Here is a 25,608-nt window from a genome sequence, read left to right as displayed (position 1 = left end):
TGTAGGATAGAGATGATCTGATTACGGGCACATCATGGGAAAGTCAGCTTGCGAGCCGTGGGGGGATAGAAACGCGCGATTCACCCCGGTACCCCATTGTACCGACGAGTGTCACCGACGCGTATAATTCGGCGAGATCGGCGCACATCCACGTGCTCCGCATTAAAGCTACACCGGCGGCGCAGAAAACGTGAAACACCCAGACATTGTGGGGTGAGAAACGCGACGCAGCGCACGTTTATACGCCGATGTAAGGCGGTTAAATGCGGACTCGAAATCCCATCTGCATATATAGTATTCCGGACAGTGGTCACGCTTCCTTCGTCAGGGCGAAATCTGATCCAGCTTTAACCGCGAGAAAGAAAAAGGGGTAAGTAATGGTCTCGAATGGTGTTGATCACGGAGCTTTTTTTTTAATCATTCTCGACCGTGGAAATCGCGTTCCTCGAACAAAGGCTCTACCATCGACGAGAAATATAGATGCTCCATACAACCGGTATAGCTTTGTGACAATTCTTCGCTTGAAACGAACCTGAAAAACACTGTTATTCGAAGCTACCTACCCGCGCGCGCGTTCAGAATTTCCGAGATTCTCTATCTATATTTAAAAAAGATTATTACTAGTATCATAAAAAAAAAAAATAAAACTATCCATAAAAAAATCTATTAAAGCTTCTAGCTATTAATTTACAATTATTTCATATTGATCGATACAGATTTATTTTGAATAATTTCGAAGGAGCATTCTTGCGTTTAAAATATATTAACCCCAATAACCTCAATTTTTGTATTCTAAGAATATAAATACTGTGTTTTTGAAGTGTATCTAAAAATTTAGCTAGAGGATAAATCTGAAAATAATTTTGTAAGATAAATTTAAATTAGTTACTAGAATATAAAAAAATTTGTTCATTATCATCATTCTTGAGAGTCCTGCATACTTATTTTAACGTCAAATAAAATTATTTTTAGATCTGTATCTGGCAGAAAAAATTTTTAGATATTTCAGTCAAACCGTTCTTTTTCTACGTCAATCTTTTCTTAATTAAATGCAATTCTGTTCGTTCATATAAAACATTATATACGAAATACAATTTTCACTCGAGCATTGCCGCTGCATCTACGCTGCATCTATACATTCGACATGCATCGGCGCGATCACGTCATTTGGCGGCTGGAGAAACGAGTAAATCCGATTCGACATGCATCCGGCACTCGAATGGGAAACGGTTGAAACTACCGCGCGCACGACACACTAAGGAACCATGAAGAAAAGACGGTCTACAATGGGCCGTTTATCAGGAGCCGTGATACCGGAGCGCCGGTCCGCTCGGGAGCGCGCGCCTTTCTGCCCCGCGGTCCATCAATAAAACCCGAGTGATTTAGCGAGTCCCTGGACGGACGGACGGACGGACGGACGGATGGACGTATGTAGCCAGGCGGGCGAGCGGGCATGCAGAAGGTAGAGAGACCGTAGCACCCACGAATTTCCAAGATAAAGGGGTCAACAATGGCCCGGGCAACCGATGGTTGGTATTCGACCGGTGTCGAAACGACGGCTTCCAATCACTCGCCGATAACAATGCCCGGTGCCGCTGGTTTATAAATCCGCGCATTGTTGCTAACTTAAAAGCTCTCTCGATGACCGGGCCTGAAGAGCGAGCGAGAGAGAGAGAGAGAGAGAGAGAGAGAGAGGGGGGGGGAACGAGAGAAAGAGAAGGAGAACGAGATGGAGAACAAGTCGACAACGAAGAGGGATCAATGGATGGGAGAGAAAAATGAGATGAAGAGAGATAGATTTTATTTAACTTACGGAAAAGGTAAGAGAGAAAGAGGAAGAGAACTGAGTGCGAGAGGGAATCTGCTCGAAATCTTGGGCGTTGAAAGCGGAGGCGTTAAGGCGGAAGGACCACGACGCGAAGGGGAGGGGGAGGGGGGGCGAGGAAGAAGCGTTTGCGAGAAGCGGGAGCGAGAAAGTGGTGGCGGAAGCTTGAGAGCCGTGTAAAAGCATTGAGAGCACTTTAATGAATACGATTAGGGGCGTTAACTGTGAAGGATTGCCAACCCGAAGAAAGCGCCACTCGCGCGAGAAAGCCCTCTCTTCTCTTTCTCTCTCGCGCTCTCGCGCTCTCTCCCTCTTTCTCTCTTTGCCTCTGTCTCTGTCGACGTCTCTGCCGGTCACGGTTTTTATTTCTGTGTATAACGCTAACGGGTGTCGAGCTTCAACGTTTCTTGATCAGACCGAATTCGTTAAAATCCCCTCAGAGTGACCTATTGTGCGATCGTAACAAATTACATCTCGTCTACATGCCACTCAGCGTGACACATGATGTTTAATGTAATTCTAGGACAGTAGTCGTTTTCTCACATTTATTAATAATACATTTCTAGGAAAAATGAAAAAAGTATCGGTTATCATTTAATTCATAATCAATTAGCAGATTTTCAGTTAGGCACACGTTTTAGAGCTCAATGTTAAATGAGCGTTTCAAAAAAATTAAATAAATAAAACATAACGAAAATCGATAAAGTTTTTAATTAATTATATGACCTGGTACTACTAGATTTCAAAAATTTATAACGAAACTGTTAGGTTCACTTTCGAGAAACTCAAATAGGCAAATGATTTTTAATTACAATGATAATGACAGTGATTTCATACTTTTAATCGACATGGCGAGAAGGTAATGTCCGAATAAACAGTTAGCATAGAAAATAATCGCGATCGTTCTCATTATTATCGTATATTTCAATTATCTTTTGTCGTCGATACGGAGAGAAGGTAATTTTATATCTTGTTATTTATTTGCAGAAATATGGAACGAAGATGAGCGCAATGTTTAATAATTGCGTGATAAATAGTGGCAAATAAAACGACAATGAATATCAAAATTGTGTATTATACAAACATGATAAATGAATTCACGAGTCGTTATATCCTAGATAAGTACGCCCTCGGCTGTAGGAAAAATTAATACATCATTATTATTATTTTATCATTATTTTATTCATTTTACGTATATTAATTACTGCGAGTTATTTAATTATTTCCATTTTGGCTAAAACGTGACTATATAGAATAAATTATATAAATAAATATTTCAACATTTCATTATTTAATTAAATGTTTCGATTATTTAATTATTTTTCAATATAGTTATTCGTGTATCGTGCTGTTTTTCTCATTATATATTAAATTTCCATCACAGAGTTTATTGGGGCAAGATACTCAAAAAGAATCTCAAATAGAAGATCAATACTTTTCTATGGCCAAGAAGTGACGTCTTTTAAAACTAACACCACCAATAGATGAAATATAAATCAAAATTTATTTCTTTTTAACTATTTTATTGCTAATTAAGACTGACAAATTAATTATAACATTTTTAATCTAGAAAAATCACTAATCACAGAAAAAGCAGTAAAACAACATTATAAAATATTACTTTCAGTGAGTATTTCTACAGACCACATCTCTCTGATTTTTATTTTTTTTATTTTTTATTTAATTCTATTTTATTTAAATCCGTTAATCGGAATCTATAATAATTAAATTAAAAAGTAGAGCACGGAAAAGAAGGAAAATACTGATGAGTAATGAATTTATCGTACCGTTTATTTTTTTTTTTTTAATCAGTAATATTAAATACACGTATATACGTGTCGATAGTCTTCTAAAGGCGTTAAATAACAAATAAATAATTAATTTTATTCACCAGCTAGGGTATTGTAATTTACTCTACTAATAGTTAGATGACCATAAATTCCTTTTTAAAAATTCTGCACCTCCGAGCTCGAGAAAACTATGGACACGATGTCTAACATTTGAGATCGACATTTGATCACGCGATAAAAATTTTTGGGAATCGACCGTGTATTCTTCATTTCTCAGAAAGATCACGAGATCCATTTGCGGAAATCGTCGCGGTACAAATTATGGCAAATATGAACGTGACATGCGGAAAATTTGCAAACGGTCATAACTTGCGATGAATATCAAATATTTTTAACACTCGCTCAATGTCTTTTTCTCTAATAGACGCGTAAAAAGTAATTGATGTGCAAATAAAATATAAAAAATATTTTTGTTTAAATTTCAATTGGTGCGAGATTATACGAATTCAAATGGAATAAACGATTTATAATGGCATAATGTTGCATTTATAATAGCATAAAATCGTATAATTAAAATATTAATTAAAATATTATTTAAAATTTTTCTCATGGCGGAGATAATCATGCAATTTTCTATTTTTATTATATATTATTATATATTATATATTATTTTTTAAATTTATAAATATTATTTCTCTCATTCCTTTTCTTTTTCACCATCGTAGATCAATTTTATATATCTCTTGAAATTTTTTAAATTTTCTCAGACAATATAAAGATCCCCCAAATCGGGATATAAGATAGTTAACGATAAAGATATTTTTGTTGTCGATTTTGGACTTTAAGTTATCTGGATTTATACAATATTCTTTAAATCTTTATAAAAGCTGAACTATATTATGTACACAATTATAGTTATAGATATGTATCTATATATACGACATACTCCTCCATTTCTTTTTCTTTCCACAGGTTAACGAGATATAAATTATAGACCGTCCGAGCGTCTTCATCGAAGCTGAAAAAAAAACATGCCGGCTGACTCCGTTGACAGATGCACTTATCTTTCGAGTAGAGGACGCCGTTGTGCTATCGGCATGCAAACGACAAACCATTTCCTATGCACACCCTCGTTAGTTTTCTTGTCAACCGGCGCGAATAATCTGCCTCGTTAACGGAACGGATAGAAGCTGCCTACGCGATGTGTAACACGCCGGAGAATGCGTGCACGCAGTTATCTGCCGCTACTAATTGTCAAGATATTTAATTAGAGAACAGACGACGCTATCATGGAACTCACACATTAAGGGACAAAACTTATCAAGTGTTCGTCATAGGATCCTCAGGAAAAAGTCACGCGTGTTGCGTGCCCTGCACTTCTCTTATCTAGATACCTCTCAGAATGACAAACGGATGATCTCCGAAAAATAAAAAACGAAAAAAAAAAAAAGATAAATAAAATTATGAACTAACATAGAACGGTAAGATGAGATAATTTCCTGTGTACAATGAAAATTAAATTATACTTACGAAAAATGAAGTTAGCCAGATTCAAGATATATTTATCTGTATTTCTAGGATTGCACACACGCATGTTGAAGCGAAGCCGTCGAGGCTCCATCGAGGATCCACAAGAAAGAGCACGGCGAATCCTCAATGAAATCCGTACGTCAGTGGCATCATCCCCCGCTCCGGGACTATCCCGGATCATCCTCTCCGCGCGGTCTCTCCTCTCTGCCTTCATCCCCGTTCGCTCGCGCAGGCCCCGATTAATTAATTCCTACCTCATTAGCGAAGCGCGGCCGGGCGGTGTTTCTCTTCCTATGCGCGCGCCGTAAGTGGCGGCCGGATATCGCGAAGCTTACGCGCGCGCCGCAGATACGACGGGGGACCCCGGCATATTGCATATTATTAATAACAACTGTTTGCGGATGGCTTTTCCGTTTTCCCTCCCGCGTCCCCCATCGCCCTTTTCTCCGTCCTCGCTGCCAATTTGCCGGCCAGATATTGGATTCGGCTGCGTTAACAACGCCACATTATCGGCGCGGTCGGTGATAAAAGACCGCGCGCCGCGCGATGTCCAGCACGGTCTGCTCCCTCCCCTTCCTCGATGTTTTTCCAAGGGCGGTCGTTATCCCCTTGTAATCGTATCCGTGTCTCGTTAACGACGGACGAGTCTAGATTTTACTATCTCCTCGCTCTCGACCGCTCGTCGGTGCGACCAGAGCTCTCTCTTTCTCTCTCTCTCTCTCTTTATCTCTCTGTCTCTTTCCGTTCTTTTTTTCTTTTCGTTCTCGGAAAGGCTGCTATCGCGCCCTGCTGTGCAGCTATGGGAAAGTAAGATCCTTACGCAGTGCTGCGCGTTAAAGTTACATTGGTATTAATAACGAATTCCGTTGGACACGCTAGTTTGCGCACGGTGCTGATGCATATTAAACGGCCGCCTCTCACATGTAGTTACAGAAAAATATATAAGCATGTGATATAATATATATAATATTTATGGGCAATTTTCCAATGAAACGCTTAGCGTAAAGCCGCTATACCGTACGGCAGAATTCATGTCGGTTGTCTCAGTGGACGTGACATTTTCATGCGATGCTTATGCGCTTTGATAAATTTGCATAGGATGCTGGACATAAATGGAATCCAACGGGAATATTCGTAACATATGGACAATAATTCTATATCGCCTAGCGATATAGAAATTACAAAAATTCTAACGTCAAAATCTTTTTGAAATCTTTCGTCTTATTTTGACACATTTTTTTGTTTCGAGAATTCCGTTCTTTCGTCACTAAGCGCGGCGAAATTACTGCGAATTTTAAATGAAACATAACTGTTTTTACTTTTCTATGTTCAGTGCCTCTCATATGTGAGCTGCGCTCATTTGGTCGCGTACATCCGGTCAACGAGGTTTGAGAAATTGCGCAAACAAACGCTCATACACATTGGCATGAAAATAAGAGAAGGAAGGAATGAAGGGAAAAAGAAAGAGTCTCGACGCTCGAAAATGCTGGAAAAATGTCCGAGAAGTTTTAGTTAAATTACTTAGACCATGGAATTGCCCGTCGGACGTATACGACAGGGGATAGCGAAGTCGAAAGGAGAAGGAGAAGAAGAGAGAGAGAGAGAGAAAGAGAGAGGAAACGTGTATATGTGGATGTGTGTTTGTGTGAGAGTGCACGAGGAGGCAGGGGGAGGTGAGCTATCCCCAGCTAAGAGGGTTTGCTTGTATCCCCCGAGATGCGCATACGTCATCCGATTAAAATTAGTAATTAGCTAATTAACTTAAGCGCGCAGCACTCCAGACTAAGTAAGTTGACCGCCTGATTATGATGCATCGCTTCTGAGTTCGGTTTCGCGTGAAAAAGGCGCAGGCCGCCGGCAGAAAAACCCGCCGGCAGAACGAGAAAGAATGAGACGAAGGTGGATTCTCTTCGCCGTAGAATCTCTTCGGAGAATCCTTCTTCGGTGAGAGAGAGAGAGAGAGAGAGAGAGAGAGAGAGAGAGAGAGAGAGAGAGAGAGAGAAAGAATGAAAGAGAGAGAGCTCAACACTCTTCGCGATTTATCTCCCGTGTACTCGACAGTATACTCGTAACTCCATGGCCGCGGTGGTTGTCAGCAAATATAAAATCTCAAAGATTGCATCGTAAATTTTTAGCGATATCTAATTTCGACGTAATGCCGATTTGTTGTCTGAAATAACGGGGATTTGTTGTCTGGGATAACGTGTCTCGGAAGCTCCCCAAAAAAATCCACCAGTCCGAGATTCGAAAATAAAAGCGAGCGAAAAGAATAAAGTTATTTACCCGGATGACTCGTCTCTTGCGCGAGAAAGATGAGATAACTTCTTGCCGGAAAATGGAAGCGCTTGCGGATATACACGCGGTGTTAAAGTATAATAAGACGGACAGATCTTTTGCCACGCGCGTGTCAGGGCGACGCCTCGCGCGACGAGGGTGTGAAATTGACGTATTATATGCACGAGATGATATCTATGGGGAGAGAGGAGTCGATCGTATCTCCGTATCCGAGACGTTGCTCGCGGAGGAGGGACGCGAGCGCTGAGAGTGATCCAGAAGTGCTTTCTCGTGTTCCTTAACTAACCGTTCGCCGGTCCTCCGGACGTCTCATCGGTCGCACTTGCCTGCACCGGGGAGGGAACGGAGCGGAAAGAGAGAGGGACGACGGCAACGACAACGAGAACGACGGCGACACCACTAAGGACTCCCGTATCTTCACCCACACCCTTATCTTCTCTCTGGTCGTTCTTATCCATCCCACTACCCCCGCTAGCCGCGCGGTTATCCTCAGAAAAACTTCGTAAATGGCTTCGAGACGTTGCAGGTATGCTCTCACCTTGGCTATCCCTTGCAATTTGCAATGGCCGTGCGCGAAGTAAGCGAACATTCTTTTCGAAGGACTCTCACAGGATGCGAAAAAAACAATATATGCACAAACTTCGGGATTGCGTTGTGAATTCAAAAATGCGAAGAGAGCTTTCCTTAAACGTGAATCCGGGGAGTTGAAAGGTTCTTCTTCGAGAATCGCGAGTCAATGAGAAGTCTCGAAATGACTTCTCTCGCAAATTAATTTACGTAATTTAATTTCAATTTAGTTTAATCGTGTCTTATTTGTAACAAAGTCGAATCATACAGGTATTAAATGACGAAAATTAAAAAAAAATGTATATATATACATATATAAAGCAGAGAGAAAAGATTTATATTTAAATATCTTATGCCAATTTCTGTAAGATTTCAAAATAAGACGAATGCAACACAAAAAGTAGAATGCTGCGGATGTTTCGAGAAAAACATCCACAGCATTCTACTCATGATTCTTTCTCATGATTATTATACACAAGTAGCTTTATTATTCTATAACAAAAAGATTCTTATACAAATAAATGGATTACATTTTCTCTAATAATATCATTATCCTCTTTAAATTATCCAAACGTAAAAAAGGATGCAAATGTGTGCTGAGGCTTCCATGTCGTGCAAGACTTCGCTTTTCGGGGCGAATCTCGAGAGAAGATTACCTGCCGGTCTCCTTCGAGACAGATTCGCGACTCCGCTCGCTAAGTGACAGTAACGTAGCCGGAATTGCGACCATTGGGAAGGCTCGGAAGTAATGTGTCATCGTTAAAGGATTGTAAAGGATGTAGGGAGCTGTCTCCGCCTTCGTTTTCTCCCGTTACGGCCGATACGCCTTTCTTTTCCGAGAACAACTCCGACTTTTCCCGGGACCAACGTTTTATTTCGTATACCGCACCTATTAAATCTGTTAAATAATTTTCAGGTCGGGTTCATTGGGGAGCGGAACGCGTAATCGACGCTTAACAAGTTTTTTTCTCTCTCGTGTCAGTCCACTATCCGTCAATCCTCGCGTGGTTTTGAAAAACGACGTTCCCATTCTCGACGTAACTTTCACACTCGCGTCCGAGCGTTCGCTCAACACGGCGCCCGATAGTCCGCGCTATCGGAAGGATATCGATTCCTCGTGGCTCGGGAAGCGTCGCGGTGGCCGGGAGAGACGCCGAGGCTTTCGATTCCGAAGTAACGAGGTCCGGTAATGGAACCTGTATGTGTAATTTACCACGGAACTGGAGGCGCGCGCGCGCGCGCGCGCTCATACACGCAACACGCGACGCATCCACCCCCACACGCAAAGCGGCTTGATTAAAATTTCTTTGGAACCATCTCTCCCCCGTTTCGCCCCCCTGCCCACCACCTCTGCACGTTCGTTTGTCTCTCGACGCCCGCCTCTCGATCCGGGGATGCTCGTCAACCTCCATGCGGGCCTCCTGTGGAACAACGACACGCGCTCCGACCCGCTTAACGGACAATTAACGTCAGGATCCCAGCGAGGCGCGTAACGAGCGCGCAATCTCCAGCGAGAAAAGAAGAAAAGAAGGAAAATTCGATCGTACCCGCGTCCGAACTTTCAAGCGATCGCTCCTCGCGATTGAATCGACTTTGGGCGGGCGAACCGTCTCGGGGAACGAATTATTCGGCACTTTCGCGGATTTCAACGAGTGCGAATCTCAATCTCGATTCTCAACACGCTACGATCGTGCGAAAAGTAATCTCCGCGTTTATCTCCGCGGCGCGAAGTCCTCTCGCGCCTGTTTACGAGCTCGGAAATTGAATTCACGTGGAAGGCGCGCCTGTGTTTCGATCCTTGACTTCGTCAGGCTGTGAGAAAATCTTTTTTCAGTTCGCATTCCAATCGCGTGCAATATCCAAAATCTAGCTGTCCCCAAGAGACGAATTTACTTCTACTTGAACATTGGATGCGCGTCAAAGATAAAAAAATCGAGGAAAAAAAATATTTCTCAATTATCTCGACCGCAGCCGGATGTTGCAACATTTTCTTCGCGATAAAGGAAGAAGTGTCGAAATAAAAATTTTAAGAGAGAGAGAGAGAGAGAGAGAGAGAGAGAGAGAGAGGTCATTCGAAAAATAATCGTAATCTTAGGATGGAGTGTACTAATTTTACAGTAAGTACATATAAAACGTGCAGCTCAATGACTTCATTCCTTTTTTCCCACTGGCACAGAAAGAAGAGAGAAACAGAAAATATACTCGAAAGAATTTTCTAATTAGAAGCGCTCGTTTCATAAAGCAAGCGCGCACACGCGCCTTGGTTGGAGAGCAAGAGAAAGAGAAAACCGGCGTAAAAAGTGTATTTAGAAAGACCCCCGCTCTCGTTCTTCTTCTTTCTATTGACACAAAAGTACAGCACTTTCCTTATTCAGCCCTTTTATAGCTTAAAGCGAGATAATTAAAGAACTTTGAACAATAATGTGTTAGCTTTTACGTTTTTCTATACTATCGCGAACCCGACGTGGCGATTTATGAATTTATATTTAAAAAATTGGCAAATTACGTATTCTAGAATCTTTAAAAATTGTTCAACAAAAGCAAATTAATCGTCAGACAGCAGATAATGTTAAAACGAGCCGAGATTGATTTGTCAAAATTAATATTTCAAATTGCGAAAAATCAAGTATGAAAAAAGAGGAAAAAGGGTAATTAAAGAAGAACTTATGAAGTACACAACAAAAGATATCTATTCGCTGTGTAACGCATGTTTGAGTTTACTTTTTATCACATCCGCGTTTCCCGGATGACAGTTTCTTTCCGCCGGCATATCCGTCTTTCTGTTTTTCGCTGCTACCTGGAAATAACCGCGATCAAAAATAATCCTCCCTCGCGTTTGCCTCGGACAGACCGCGGAAAATCTGCGCGCATTACGGCATACGTATGTACGTGATAGAAACGCGGCTCTCTCTCGGAAACCGGCCTGCGCCCGCCTCGATACGATGATGCGCTCCGAAAGTAGGTTTCCGAGCGTGGGATCTCGAGCGTGAACCAGCTGTAGGTGCCCGTAGGTGAATTGATTAAAATCGAACCGCGGCGGCGCGGCGCACGCTAACAAAGGAGAATTGCGGCACGGAAAGGGTGAAGAGAATGTGGGTGGACGTGTAGATGGAGCGTAGAATGGGGAATGGGCAAACAGAGCGCAATTAACGTGCAACCATTAAATATGTACGCGCGCGTTGCTGTACAGCGCGACGCATGTGCGCAGGTCGGGCCCGCAAATACATCGAGGATATCGAATGCCCTCTCCCTCCCTCGTTCTTTGTGAATGTGTGCGTGTTACGAGCGAGCGAGCGAGCGAGCGGGTCGCCAGCGTCTCTTCCCGTGGCCTGTTGGCACAGCCGCTTGATTAGCTCCGCTATATTTACATGTCATTAGCCGATTGTTTGTCCAAGTCGATAACTCCACCGCTTCTCCCGCGCGTCACCGCAGTTTGGCTATTTTTCAGCGGAAATCCATCCGCAATTCGACGAAATGCCGTTCCGAATTGCGCAATTCGAAAATTCCCGGCCGTGAAAAGTTAATGACGAGATAGATAAGTGAGACGCGATCTCCGCGCGAAACGTTTCGAGGAGAATCGGTCGAGTCCGGTCGAGGAGTTCTCCGCAAACTAAAACATGTCCACATATGCTGCTTAAGTTGTCTTTATTTCATAAAAAATACGAATCTCTCGAGCTCAATATCTTGGTGCCTACTTGCTGCATATAACAATTCTCTTTTTTTCCCTTCTTTTTTTACATACATTAGTTAGGTGTAAATGTTAATACCTTACCTTGGGCAAGCCAACGGTTAATACCCAGCGAACTAACGTTAACATAAAATAAATAGACGAATAATTGGCTCGTGCAATTCAACTTCGGAGGGCGACGAAAGTAATACTAGCGCGTCAACGTTTTTCGTAGCGAAGTAACTATATTTCTCAAATGATTGTTATCTCGGTCCCTTTTGCAGGTGAAACGCTGCAAAAGATCACAGCATTGCTCTCTCTCCTTGTGTCTCCGGACGAAAAACAATTATAAACAAATTAAAATCAACATAACGTCAAATATCGTCGAAGTTTCGCATCGACGAAACTATAATAATCGCTTACGAATACATACACGCATACATGCACGCGTACACATGTACTCTCTCTCTTCTCACAAACTATTATCGGCAAGGATACAACTTTCGTGAGAAATAGAACGATCGGTTTTACCGCGTCATTTTATGGAACTTACAAACGATCCTTAATAACTAACGCTTTCGATTATGGTAACGAGAATTTGATTAATCGTATTACTTCTCCGTGATTGCTCTCATTCTACGATCGCCGACCGTCGATGGCGTCGCATCGCAGTTCACATTTTACCGGGATGCGTAATCAGTTTTCCGCAATTGCCGGTTTTTAAAAAGTACCACTTTACATTACTATTAAGGCAGTATGGTAATGTGACTTGATTTACGTAATATAGTTAGGCTTCCTCCCGCGTCCTACGAGACCATGTAATCATCTCGGCGACGTATCGGATATGTGCTCGGTTTGTCTAGTCGCGGAATTACGAAATGTGGCGGTGAAGAGATATACGGGATTCCCTCGAAAAACCATGGTATATAATCATGGTATAAGTAAAGCGATGATCCCTCTCACAAAACTAATCAGAAACGCATAAAACATATTGGAAGAATCGATTTGAAAAATTCAAATCTCAATTCGGCATCAATTCATCACTCTAGACTCGCTCGATTTCATTTGTGCCTGTGAAGAATCGTGTCAATTTTCTGTTACGAGTTTTGCCGTTGCGAATTTGACGAAGAATGATAGCGCAATATACAAGATTATTAATAACTGGAAGAAATCAAGTTGTCATCCAATACTACAATATTCATCGATACTGGCACAAGTGAAATTTTAGCAATTTTGTTTTTCAATTGTTCCATGTGATTCTGGACTTTGCGCGCATATATATATGTGTATATGTATATTGATTATACATAATTTTTATAACGAAAGGAATACTTTACGATATAACGCAATTCTCTTTTCGAAGAAAGTTTTAATAATTATAAATATAAGAAAAACAAAAAAAAAGTTTCTCGAAACTTTCTCGAAAGAAAGCGCACTTGGTCTTAGGTAATCTATTCTAATATCTGAATCGTAAAATCATGGAACAAATTTTATAACGATGAAAAAATAAACTAATTAATACCATTGTTGTTTTCATCCAACGCATCGTAGACTCCGATTCATTGGGAGGTGCGGTACGCAATCGTGCTGATGTTTCCGCATAAAAACTTCTAGAATGCCGTTGAACTATCGTTGTTAAAATATCTTTAGGGTACACGATCGTATACTGATATAATTGCTATGCTTTGACGATTGACTCGCGCGCAATGCGCGCCGTTTTCCTCTTCAAGAAACACGAACGTGTTATCGAAAGATTGCAAATTTCCGAGCACGATTAGAATAATGAGCACGTTGGAATATTAAGGCTTTTTTCCTTGCAATATAAATTTTAATTCTTTTATACCACATCAAACACGTTCAATAGTATAAATTAAAAAAAAAATATATATTTTTTATCTATAAATAAATCTTAATTTTACTGAATCTTAATTTTTGCTGAAAACACAGAACACACGGAACGCAAATCCGATTATTATTCAGACATATCTTTACTAATATAGAATAATAAAAAGAAGTTTCTATCATGCATTCAACAATTTGCATTGAACGCGAATGATGGTATAAAGCTTAATTTATTTCAATGCAAGAAAAAAGTTTGCATGGTTTCTTGTTGTTAAATTGTGTTCATAATTCAACGTAGAACCCAAGAGCCTTAATATAATTAATCTAACTATTTCTAGCCAGTGGCGGCGTCAGCCTCACTCGCCGTCGTTGACTCATGTCGCTTCAATTCTACGCCCCTTTCCTCCGAAGAGACGAGACTCATGGCCAGGATATTGAATTCGTCCGAGAGATCATTCACATTCATCGCTTGCTCTGGGGTATCACTGTGGCCACTGCTGCTACTGTTGCTACTGCTGTTGCTATCACTTCTACTTCTCAACCGCCTACCACTGGGTAAGTCTTGTCTCTCGGTGTCAGCCTTATCATCAGGAACTGAGACCTCATTAAAAAGCTCCGAAAAATTGCTTTGTGCGATGCGTAGTGCCGCCGCCACCGTCATCGATCGATCGTTCTCACGCTCCGCCGAATGCCGTAGAATCACCGATGGTCGCGGGTTAACGCGAGCAAGATCATAATCGGTGTATTCGCCGGATTGCATCAAGGCTGTGTCCGAAAGACGACGGACGGGTGTTTTGCTCGAGATGTTGTCGTTGTTACTAGCGTTTTCCGAATTTTGCTCTAGCCAAGGAACGCGAATGATAAAACGGTCCTCGTCCAAATCATGCGACATCAACAATGGAGCTTCAGCAATGGCATCACCGTCATCATACTGTTCGTTGCGCGGGCTGTCCTGCCGGGCAATCTCGTCGTTCTCGTCGCCGTCATCATCGCCGTCCTCATCCTTATGTGCTAGCTTTGTTCCAAGTGGCGCTGGTATATGCGCTTCTTCCAATTTCACGTGCTCGAAGAACCGCGTGAGAGCGTGCCGTTGGAGCTGGACTGCTGCTGGCTTACTGTCGTCTGGTTGCTTGTGCAGCTCTGATTCGTGCTCCTCACGACTAAGTTGCTGTCGTAAGAGCGGACAATCTCGGTTGTTTGGGCCTCGTGACTCACGTGCACTATTGGTGACGGTATAGGGCTTGTTATGGCCTGGGAACAATGAGTGGATGAAGGTTCTTGATCTACATTTATTACGACCGTCGTTTGCTGTTGTTGCTTCTTCCGCTGATCCGGCTGATCTTGGTCGTTGTTGCTCGTTGCCGCTACTCTCGGCGTCGCCGTAAGAAGACAGTAAGATTTCTGCGGCTGATCTGTTTGATTTATTGACACAGAGTTTGCCGCGTGTGAGTTTGACCCAGGGCTTCCTGCCGTTGAGGGTCGCTCGGTCCAGCTGATGGTCGTTCGGGATGGAGCAAAGAGAATTTGACAATTTTGATACGGTGACATGGTGGAGTGGGACTGCGCGATTGGCTTGTTTCTTACGGTTGTTATGATCGTAGAACAGGGAATGGGTGATGACGGGTTGGACACTGGTCTGAATGGTAGTGCCGCAACTGGTCGGCAATTGGTAGTTGAAAATTGAGGAGCAGTTTTGGTCTTCGGCTTCACCGCTAGAAGACTGATTGGACCTTCCAGCCGACTCGGTGATTTTCTTGACAATGAGATATGATTGATGCTTTTCTGATTGGACGGTGGTGTTGGACAATTGGTAGGGGTTGGAGACCTGGACGTCTTCTTGAACATAGGTGATGCCCGATCGTGAGTACTGGTTGAGGATGTGATTGTTGCGATGTACTGTATCTTGTCGGTGTTCGGTATCGAAGACCGAGGTGACCTTGTTGTCTTCTGATTGGTTGACGTTTGAGGTGGAGATATTGTTTGCGATCGGGATGAGGAAGGTTGAAGCGGGCAGCTGATTGACTCCGAAGACGGTGGAGAGGATGTGTTTTTTCTGAGTTGGATCAGTTTTATAAAGTCCACCAGACGTTTTATAGATCTCTGAGTCTTCTCTTGCTTTCCCAATAGATCTTGACGCATTCGTTGTTGCAGCTATTGCAAAGACAAAAAAAAGGATTTCAAATATTTAACTTTAAAAGCGGCATTTTAGATATAGCATGATCTTTTGTTACTAACAAGAAAATATATGCAAATGTTTTCTCCAAATTTTTCTTTGTGTATAATTCATGTTTTCAATGATATTAAAATCAAATTTTATTTGTAAAGAAAAATTCCAATTCTTATATAAAAATAAAGAATTGTTTATTTATAAAATATCCAAAATTCAAAGATGGCACTTGCATATGTTTCCATGTAAGAGCGGAACTATTATAGTAACTTTCATTTGCTTTTTATATGAAAATCTACTATAATTGATTGTCAAAAATTGTTACTGTAAAAAAAAGAGCAGAATAATATAAATCTTTAATGCCATGCATCTTTTAGATGTACACGATATGTATTTTCCCATCTACATCGCGCGCAAGCTAGTAAATTACTAGACAGATATGTTATATCACTAGTATAGAAATAGTAGATAATATATTTCTAACTTGCCTGCGATCTAGTTAAAAAAAAAATCACAAGTGTCGCAAGCTTTATAAATCGATTTAAAGATTGTTACTTCACATGATGCAATATAGTTTAAATGCATAAAATGCATTGAAATTCTATATAAAAAATAATCTTTCTTTGTATCACAGAACGCTAGCATATTACATCCATGAAAAAAGTAATTCAATTAAATTTTTTCTTACGAAAACTTTTTTAGTAAAGAGTATGTTGAAATGTACATAAATGATGAATATCTTGAAAGTAACTATATTGTCACTAAATGAAACGTATCATAAAAATTTTTTACGATGCATGTTATTGATTGCATATATATATATATATATATATATATATATATATATAATATATATATATATATGTTATTTATATTTTATATATATATATATATATATATATATATATATATATATATATTACATATAAAATTGAATAATCTTATATATTCTTAATCACAGCACAAGAGAATTTAGATAGTATATAGCTTGTCTATTTCAGTAATCAATAACAGCAAAGCTGAATTATATTTAGACAATCACAAGCACTCTATGTTTTTATCAATGCAATAAGCAAATCGTATTTATCGTTAATGCAAAAGAGATAAATGAAGCTAACTTATATTATATGTATACGGAAAGAATAATAAATAAAAATTGTCAAAATTGGTCGATTATCAAACAAATTAGTGCATTCGAGAAAGAAATATATTATGTATTGAAAAATAATAAAAACAATGTAAAACATTACTACATATGCATGTATAGTTATACGCTAAATATAAGAGATCATTTTTCATATTTACAGCATTATTTTAGGCAACAAAATTGATTTGTCTCCATAAAACTTTGTATAATTAAAAAAAAAAAAAAAGAAAAAAAAAGAAAAAGGGGAAAAAACGAAAATAACGCAGAGATCTTGCAGGTTCTTTTGGATGAAAAAACAAAAGGACGAAGATTGTTTGCAATTTACATATTCGATCAACTCAAGAGCATTCCAAATAAAAGTGAACTTTATAATTTGTCTCTATGCAGGCCACAGGACGAACCTGGAGTGACTGGCCGAGTAGTTGTGAGCGTTTTTCCAACTCGTAAACCTGCAATCTCAGATCCGAGTTTCGCTCGCGCAGCTCATATCTTTCTCTCTCTTTCTCCTCTGCAAGATATTTTGCGTTCAATACACAGGTTGTTTTTTTTGTGCCCTATCGTGGACGATCGACCAAAAAGTTCTTCTTAATTGCAAATTCTTCGGCCGTATTCGAGAAGCCGGTCTCACACGCGGACACTTCTTCCGGCAGGCTGCCTCTCTCGTTTATTCAGTGCGTGCGTGTTTATGCTCAATTAAGTCTGCGGCAACGCTGCGAGACCTCGTTGTATGTTAAATCTAGAAGTTATGGACTTATGTTATACAAATTCCTGTGCTTATTTAAAATAATGTGCTTGCGCCGATTTATCGGTCCTTCATGATTTTATCTCGATCAAGTATTTTTTCGTATATGCACCTCGCCGATTCTCTATAATCCGCTAACTGAGAAGGCAGCAAAAAATGCCGGTTTTCCTTATAATCAGAAAATCAAGGACCCCGGACCGAGATGCTGCCGCGAAATGAGATAAGCCTATCGTTTCACAACTAAGTTGTTGTAGGAACAAGAACTTTTTTGTCAATCACACGCTTAGCGCTATTGAAGGAGGAGAAGGATTTCTTCTTTTAAGAAACCGAGGACGATTTACCGAATTTTTCGTCCTTTTTGTAACGTGGCAGTTTGTTCTCGCCTTGCACTTGTTCCTTAACCTCTGCTTCTTCATCCCTTTCAATATCTTCTTCATCCATTGCTAGCGCACATTTTGGGCATATCCTGGATGGAGGTGGTGATTGAGTATGACACGAGACGTGATAGTTACTTGAGCAATTCTTGCATGTTGTTAATGAACCTGCAAAATGACAAATTATACGTTTATATGCATTAGATATGTAGATTGCAATCGCAGTCTTTTAACTTTAAATGAAATTAATATCATATTTTTATTTACCTGGATTTCTACAACAGATGCATATGATAGAGTCGCTTCCAATCCTTTCGATGGTCAAACTAGACGGTAATCCGGGTATATGAACAGCCTTGTTACCTATTGACTGGACAGATTTGGCACTAGTTGCGGATAATTGTATTTGATTGTCTTCTGTTTTACTTTTATTGATGAAGACTTTACTGTCCGCATTTCTAAGGATATTTGGCCTGGTGGTAGACTTTTGGATTGGGATCAACGACTTTGTTACTGTTTGCGTCGGAGGCGAGGTAGATTTGGTTGGTTGAGTTTTGTTAGGTGGTGGCGACGGACCGTTCAAACGTGCAGTCGTCTGGCGGGTGTGAGGCGCATTTCCGGATTGCAAGTACGAATGCCTCTTCCGTTTCTAAAATATATGAATCAAAAATACCAATTAAATAACATAAATTAATTAAAAATACGATGTTAAATTATAGCGAAGAAATCTATTTCCAAAGCGCCTCAAATTCACTGTTTAAAGATATAGATAGCTTAATTTATCTTTGCATGTTATTTTTCCGCAAAGGCCATGCTAATCTGCACATCCTGCATCAAGATTTATTTATATAAATAAAATCATCAACGTGTACTTACAGATGGTTGCTCGAACATGGAATATACGAATTGCGGATTTGCCGTGCTACGACGTTTCCTTTCCACTCTTTTGTTCTGAAGCTCCATACATTTGGACTTGGTGATAAGCCCGAGGCAATTTAGATAGTTGTGCTTTTCGGGTGATTCGGTGTTGAGCTCTTTCTGCACCTCTTCAGGCTTGTCATCAGAATTTTCATCCAATGATACCTCGACGACATCATCTTCGCCAGAGATGGTTTCCACCGAGCTAGGACGTAGCCTGCAAAGAAACTTCCAATTGAAAAAATTCCAAAAGTTTTATTTCAAAATTCTGCGTTTCGATAATACACATTTTTATACAAGATATTTTCGCGTTATTTCAAGTAGATTATGAATATAATGTGTGAAACGAGGTTTCTTACTTAATTTACTTTTTTTCAGCACACATGAGCTTACTTTGCACAATCATTATCTCGCGGTGGTGAATGATGAACGTCGCCATTTCTGACAATCTCTTCGTAATCCTCCTTCGATGGCTTAGTCTCGAAACCATTGGTGGCCGCTTCATGCTTCGTTTCATTATTGTTCGTTATATGATTATTGTTGTTCAGCCCGAGAAGAGACGGTATGGAAACTTTCGATCCATTCGCGTTGTCCGCCACGGACGTCTCTACCTCTTTGCGCAGCCGCGCCAGCATCTGCTTCTGTGTATTAACAACCAGAGATATATATAGCACATCGTAGCGTTATTTAATATCGGTGATTTTTAAGAGATGTCCTTAGAAAATAGCTCGTACAAGCAATGAACTTCAACGCATTAACTTCAACATATTGTAACACGCTATTTATGCTCGGTTATTGTTACGATTTTATGTAAATACGGATGGCTAATAAACTAATGTATATGATAATATGACAAAAGAGAACGCACAGTTATGCGATTGAAATCACGAAGCAAATACGCGCGCGCGCGCGCGCGCGCGTGTGTGTGTGTGTGTGTGTGTATATATATTCAAAAGTTAACTTTCGTAAAGCACCAAAGTTTTCATCACTTTCAAAGTAAGCGAGAAACAGATAACTGGTTGGAAAAAAATAGCTTGGAGAATATATAAACGAGAAAAACGCGTACAGCTACCGAGAACGGGGCGGAAAAGGATATAAACGGATGGACGAAGGATATAAACGGATGAAGAAGACGCGAAGATTTTATAAAGAGCCGAAAACGTTTTCGCAGGACATTTTATTGATTTTGAACCGGCTCCGTCTCTGTCTCCCGGCTTCTCCTTCCCTCCAAGTTCTCTCTCGCTTCTTCTTTCTGAATTGTCGCCTCCCTCTCTCATCCGCTCACCGCCCCCGTGCCCCGCGGTCGCATCGCGCTTTCCCACTCTCGCAGCCTCTGCGTATCATCCGTCTATCCCCGTCCATTACATCCCGACTATCTATCTCGTTTGTTATCAGCACCATCAAAGGAGAAAGAGCGTCATATTGGAGTTTGTTGGAAAAGGGCCGAGCAAATACAGCTACATGTACAAGAAGACTGATAAATATTATCATCCCGCTCGCGTTTAATCTTGAAATAATGAAGCTAACGAATTTTACGAATGTATTCCTTCTTTTTCTCGAATTAGGATTTTCATAATTCGCTGTAACAATTTTAATACATGATCAATATCGTCATTTTACAGCCAGCATCACGCGAATGATATTGCGGCACGATAAGACTCGTACTTTGCAAAAGTTGAGGTATGCCAAAGTTTTCATTATGCAGCAGACAACACTTTGGATCAATAATAACACTGACCGATAACGTAACTTATGCAGAATTATAATCTTTCTAGGATTTATATATATATATATATATATATATATATATATATATATATATAAAGAATAAGAATCAGTCTTCATTATCAGTCTTCAAGATACAATCAGTTTTGACTACTATAAATAAATGCGTTTAGCCTATTTTTAAAATCGTACGAACGACCTGCCAAGAGATTGATTATGAAACTGCAAGGTCTCGTACTTAGTATGGAAACTTGAGAAAAAACGAAATATAGATGTATCGTGAATCGTGCTATACACATGCGATAGAAAAGAAAATCAATTGCGCGCACTTACCTGACATCTTCCCAAAGAGACGATGTACACCTGAATATTTTTTATATTGCTGAGAATGTCTGGGTTCTGTAACAGAATGCATCGTGATCGTACATCGAGTCCGAAACTGGAACTACGTAACTGTCGGAATTAGGGCGAGTTCCGTGCATCGAAGTCTTTGTGGAATATTGTGAGGAATAATTGTCGCGCAATGTCGATACGTTCATGCGCATCTGGTACTATCATTGATAACGCAAAACAAAAGTGAGTGAATGATTCGATAAGAGAATTAATTTAAATTCGCTAATAAGAAATCGATATTTTATATAAATAAGTCATCGAGAATTGTTCTATCTTTAGAGCTACCAATGGAATTAATCAGCCTGATGATTCAATTTTAAATATAGCAGAAAAGTTTTCCTTGGTCGCGTAAATATCAATCCTTGCTGTAATTGTCGCGAGATGAAATGTCTAGCCGAAGTTTGTTGTGCGGCGTAACTTATGAGATTCCAAAAGCAGTACACGCAGACTTCCGCTCGAAGTCTCGCTGCATCGACTATTCGAATTACCCTCGAATTACCCTTCGAGAGTAATTCGAAATAAATCGCATCGAACCGCAAAGCCGCAGTGCGAAAATTATTCAGCAAGGTGTATATATTTCCAAAGTCAGACGTAATGTATTTAAACGACATGCCAAAGAGAGAGAGAGAGAGAGAGAGAATTTCAAATTATAATGACGATATATAATGCACCATCATGTAATTGACACAATTGGATGACAATGTATAATAATATCGTACGGATAATCAATATAATGATACTTACATTGGGGTCATCCTTCAGCCTTTCCACGTATATCTGTAATTTAACGAAAAAATGCCATCAGCATCAATACAAAAAAAATATATATATATATATATATATATATATATATATATATATATATAGAATTCTATTATGCAGAGCATAATCCAGGACTGAGCGAGATAAATAATTTAACAGAAGTATGCCAATGTGCATGAGCAACTGGAGCACGATGCGTCATTACGCCATTACGCTCTCTCCCTGCCCCGTTAATACCTCCATTAATTAATAAAGATGCAAATTAGAATTTCGCATTTAACATTCCGCTAATTCGTCGCGATTCGCATTTAACTTTCTTTGCTATTCCAGAGATCGTCGCAATCAAGTAGTACGCCAAACTAGCATATGTTCACGTGAACATTATCCTTAATTTTTTCTACATAACAATATTACACATTCTTAATTATGTATTTATTGTTATATTTATGACTAATTAATTTTTCGTATTTTCAGGAAACGATTTTTACAATCCAAATATTTAGAATTAATTACATTTTCGTGGAGATATTACTCTTAATTATTACAGGAATGTATGTTATATATTTTCAATAATTATTAATAATTATTAAATTAATAATTATAATAATTTCAATAATTATTAAATTATATTAAATTCATGATTAACTCTTCACATTTCCAGGAAGCGATTCTTACCATCTAAATATTTATAATTAATATACCTTCTCGTGAATATTATTCTCAATTACCTCAATTACCAGGAATGTTTATTAAATCATTATTTTTAATCATGTAATAAAGAGTAATAAAATTATACGTATTTCTCTTAGTTATATGAATATGAAATGGTAATAAAAGAATAATGATCATATTTTCGCAAAAGTAAAATCAAATTAATTATAGAGAGTAAAAGAATTCCGCTTATGACTTTTGCGGTTCTTCTTCTCGCTCGCGGATGGATACTTTTTTTTTTATTACGGCACGATTATCGAGCAATTCGTTAGTTGCGTAGGCAAACTTGGCGGAACTCGTCTCGCTGCGACGCGCGCAAAAGCGGAAAGAGAAAGACCTCGTCAACATTTTCGCGGTAAAAGTAAATCAAGCGTGACTCGACAATTCCGGAAAGCGTCCTGGCGCAAGTATCGACTTGCACCCATCTCTCTTTGACCAAGTGCGCGAACTTGGGTTACATAAATCGCGTCCGACGATTGCGAAACCGCGTTGCCATTGTCTCCTCTCTCGACGCGTTCCGAGGACTCTTCTAATTTATTGATTTTTTTTTCAGGATCTAAAGGATTTACGAGATCTACAGAAGGAGGGTCATGATGCTAAAGACAATGGACACATAAGTTTATCGAATACCGCCTAGCTGTATCGCGCTCGGTCGAGAGGATCCTTCATCTCTCGCGGAAAAATGGGGAAAAGTGCGGTCGGACAATCCGGGAGATATCGATTGTCTGCTGTGGAGCGTCGCCTCGCGAGTTCGACGGCGCCCGTTCAATTGGACGCGCGCAAACTTTTAGGGCACACGATGGGTGCGAGGGATCAATGAGAGAATCTATATTTTCGCATGGCGCGTCGTGCGAAAATATCGCAGTCGAGCGAGACATCTTCGCGCGAGGCGATACAAAGGAATCCCCGCGGTATCGATATATTTATAAAGATGGAGGCGTGCGGAGATGTGTATACGTTGAAGAGACCCTCCCGTGGACGCTGGCCTTCGCGGGGAACGCGGATCAACAAGTTCCCGGTGGTAGAGTGGTCGTCGATTAAATCGCTCGCGAGAACGCTGGTAACTCGATCGTCTCTGGCGACGAATTTCTCGCTCGCTTCCGACGAGGCGCGTAAAATACAAGAAAAAGAGAGGAAAGATAAAGGAGACGGATGTTCGGAGAGAAAGAGAGAGAGAGAGAGAGAGAGGGGGGGGGAAAGAGAGCGCGAGGAGACGCCAAGTAGAAGAGAAGTGGATACGTTCAGCCATAAATGGAACTTTCGACTTTTGGGTTTGCTTTCTTCTTCGCTCTTTGATATGTGAACGATCCTCCAATCCCTAAAATCTTTTGACGCTTGCGCGGGCGCGCTGAAGTTCTACAAAACCGCTGGTTGTGATCTGCTGTTTGTTGTTTCGAGAGCGCGAGAGCGAGCGAGCAAACAAGCAAGCAAGCAAGCAAACAAGCAAACAAGCAAGCAAGCAAGCAAGCGAGCGAGCGATCGATCGATCGATCGATCGATTGTATCGAATCAGAGGATTCCTCACGACTTTTGAGGGTCGGTCGTGTGGCTGTCCTCGTATGCCTCGCGCGAAATAAAAGCTCGCGTGCGGTTAAAAAAAGGGAAACTCCCCCGCCGATCTTCTCCAAGGATAAACATGTCACGAGGAAGAAGCCTCCCTTTGCCATGCCTTCTTATTTCGTCTTAACCCTATATACCGTCCATTTCTCGATCGCAGCATCGCACTCGTTTTGTCTTTCTCCCTCTCTTTTTCGGTTTCGCTGTTTTTCTCTCACCTGATGCTCGAGTATCGCTTTCTGCAATTTTTGTTGCGTGTCGCTGATCTCTTTCTTCAAGCTCCTGGGGATCTCCACGCTTTTCTCCATGCTTCTCTCTGCAGGTGGTCAGCAACGTAGTGTCACGTTCCTCGGGCGATCGGCGACAGCAACCCCCCGGTGACCACCCCGATCTCTGTATCCCGATATGTCGGGATAGCGAACGGGGACGCTCCTCGCAAATCGCGGCTAACGAGTCCGAACCTGAGTCAGAGTCCGATTGACTCCGACAAGACGACGCACGCGACGAGCGACAACGGCGGCGGGACTCGACGCGTTCCCTTCACGTCACGTCACGTCACGTCTCGTCTCGTCTCGTCTCGTCTCGTCTCGTTTCGTCTCCGTCCGTGCGTCCGTCCGTACACTTCGAAGTTCGGTCGTTTCCTCTCTGCTACGATGCCGTACGATGTTGCGCTTCGTCACGAACGCGCCACTACACAACTGTTTCGCGTGTGAATGTGAATGTACGTCTTTCTCTCTCTCTCTCTCTCTCGTTCTTTCTCGTTTCTTCTTTCCTCTCCTTCTCGCTTCCCTTCCCCCCGCCTATCGCTCTCTCTTTCTTTCGTCCGAGTGCGAATTTACCGAGCTCGCGCGGCGCGATACGGCACGACGCGATGCACGCACGCACTTTGTATACACCCGATCCTTCGCCTCCTCGTCGTTCTCCTCGCACTTTCTCGGTCGCGGACTACGGAGGTCGACGTACCAAATCGCGCACCAAGAGTCAATCCCTCGCTCGTCGTCGGCGGCGGCGGCGACGCGAGCGTCTTACGCTGCCATCGGCGCGCTACGCTGGCCCTCGCTCGAGTGCGCACGGCCGCACCGAACCGAACAGCACCGAAGTTGATCGCGTGTGCCCTCCTCCTCCCCGCCCTAATCCCCTTCCTCCTCTACGTCCGGCGCCCTTCGCCGATGGCAGCCGACAGGGAGACGAGCCCGCGCGCGGCGAGAGTTTTCGCGCCAAGTTGACGGAATTTGGTTCGACCTCGACGAAGATTCCGCGATCTTTCATTCCCTCACTTTCTCTTCCGGTCCGCCTCAGATAACCGCACTCACTTATTGTCGCCTGCATCCGAAACGAAACGAATACACATAATTAAACGGTGGAGGGTAAGAGGAGAAGGATGAAAACAAAAAGTTCCACTGCAAAGAGTAAACCCACCCTTCGCTCCTCGCGATTTCTCATTTCTCTTCTTCTTCTTTCCCAGGATGCTCGCAACAAAGATAATTCTCTAGACAATTTCCTCCAGATAGGGATGTTGGCAACTCTGTTCGCACGTCCTATCGTCATTGGACGACTCTTGTTTCCTGTCCTGCTGTTTACTATCCACGAGTGATA

At 41.2% G+C, this 25,608-nt stretch overlaps 1 protein-coding gene and 1 long non-coding RNA gene across 3 annotated transcripts; one reads left to right on the top strand and one right to left on the bottom strand.

The window, feature by feature from the left end:
- Positions 1 to 376: 376 nt before the first annotated feature.
- On the top strand, positions 377 to 9,181 carry LOC148938290 (uncharacterized). Its single transcript, XR_016138072.1, has 3 exons — positions 377 to 3,451; positions 4,588 to 5,096; positions 5,194 to 9,181. It is a non-coding gene; the product is annotated as an uncharacterized LOC148938290 (long non-coding RNA).
- Positions 9,182 to 11,635: 2,454 nt separating this feature from the next.
- Positions 11,636 to 25,576, bottom strand: LOC105434363 (uncharacterized). Of its 2 annotated transcripts, none has more exons than XM_011650072.3 (9): positions 25,432 to 25,576; positions 24,231 to 25,335; positions 21,727 to 21,759; positions 20,923 to 20,988; positions 19,258 to 19,505; positions 18,823 to 19,081; positions 18,214 to 18,595; positions 17,914 to 18,114; positions 11,636 to 15,667 (listed from the first exon to the last, which is right to left on the bottom strand). In XM_011650072.3, exons 2-9 carry the CDS (start codon positions 24,318 to 24,320, stop codon positions 13,851 to 13,853), a joined length of 3,096 nt encoding a protein of 1,031 aa, XP_011648374.2. In that variant the 5' UTR covers positions 24,321 to 25,335; positions 25,432 to 25,576; the 3' UTR covers positions 11,636 to 13,850. The 2 variants fall into 2 exon arrangements, with proteins under 2 accessions (XP_011648374.2, XP_011648375.2); XM_011650073.3 differs by lacking the exon at positions 25,432 to 25,576 and adding an exon at positions 17,232 to 17,338 and having other exon boundaries at positions 14,350 to 15,667; positions 24,231 to 25,109.
- Between the last annotated feature and the right edge of the window lie 32 nt (positions 25,577 to 25,608).

The sequence above is a fragment of the Pogonomyrmex barbatus genome, unplaced genomic scaffold (assembly GCF_055798465.1).
Source record: "Pogonomyrmex barbatus isolate J1 unplaced genomic scaffold, ASM5579846v1 scaffold1, whole genome shotgun sequence".
Taxonomy (NCBI): Eukaryota; Metazoa; Arthropoda; class Insecta; order Hymenoptera; family Formicidae; genus Pogonomyrmex; species Pogonomyrmex barbatus.
Note: the sequence above shows the minus strand (reverse complement) of the source record. Positions and strands in the feature narration are given on the sequence as shown.

Excerpts from the sequence above, each read along its gene's own strand:
- LOC105434363 (XM_011650072.3), bottom strand. The coding sequence starts at position 24,320 with ATGGAGAAAAGCGTGGAGATCCCCAGGAGCTTGAAGAAAGAGATCAGC. Across the intron at positions 21,760-24,230 it reads AAGCGATACTCGAGCATCAG|ATATACGTGGAAAGGCTGAA; the intron begins GTGAGAGAAAAA and ends GTTAAATTACAG. Across the intron at positions 18,596-18,822 it reads CCATGTTCGAGCAACCATCT|AAACGGAAGAGGCATTCGTA; the intron begins GTAAGTACACGT and ends CATATATTTTAG.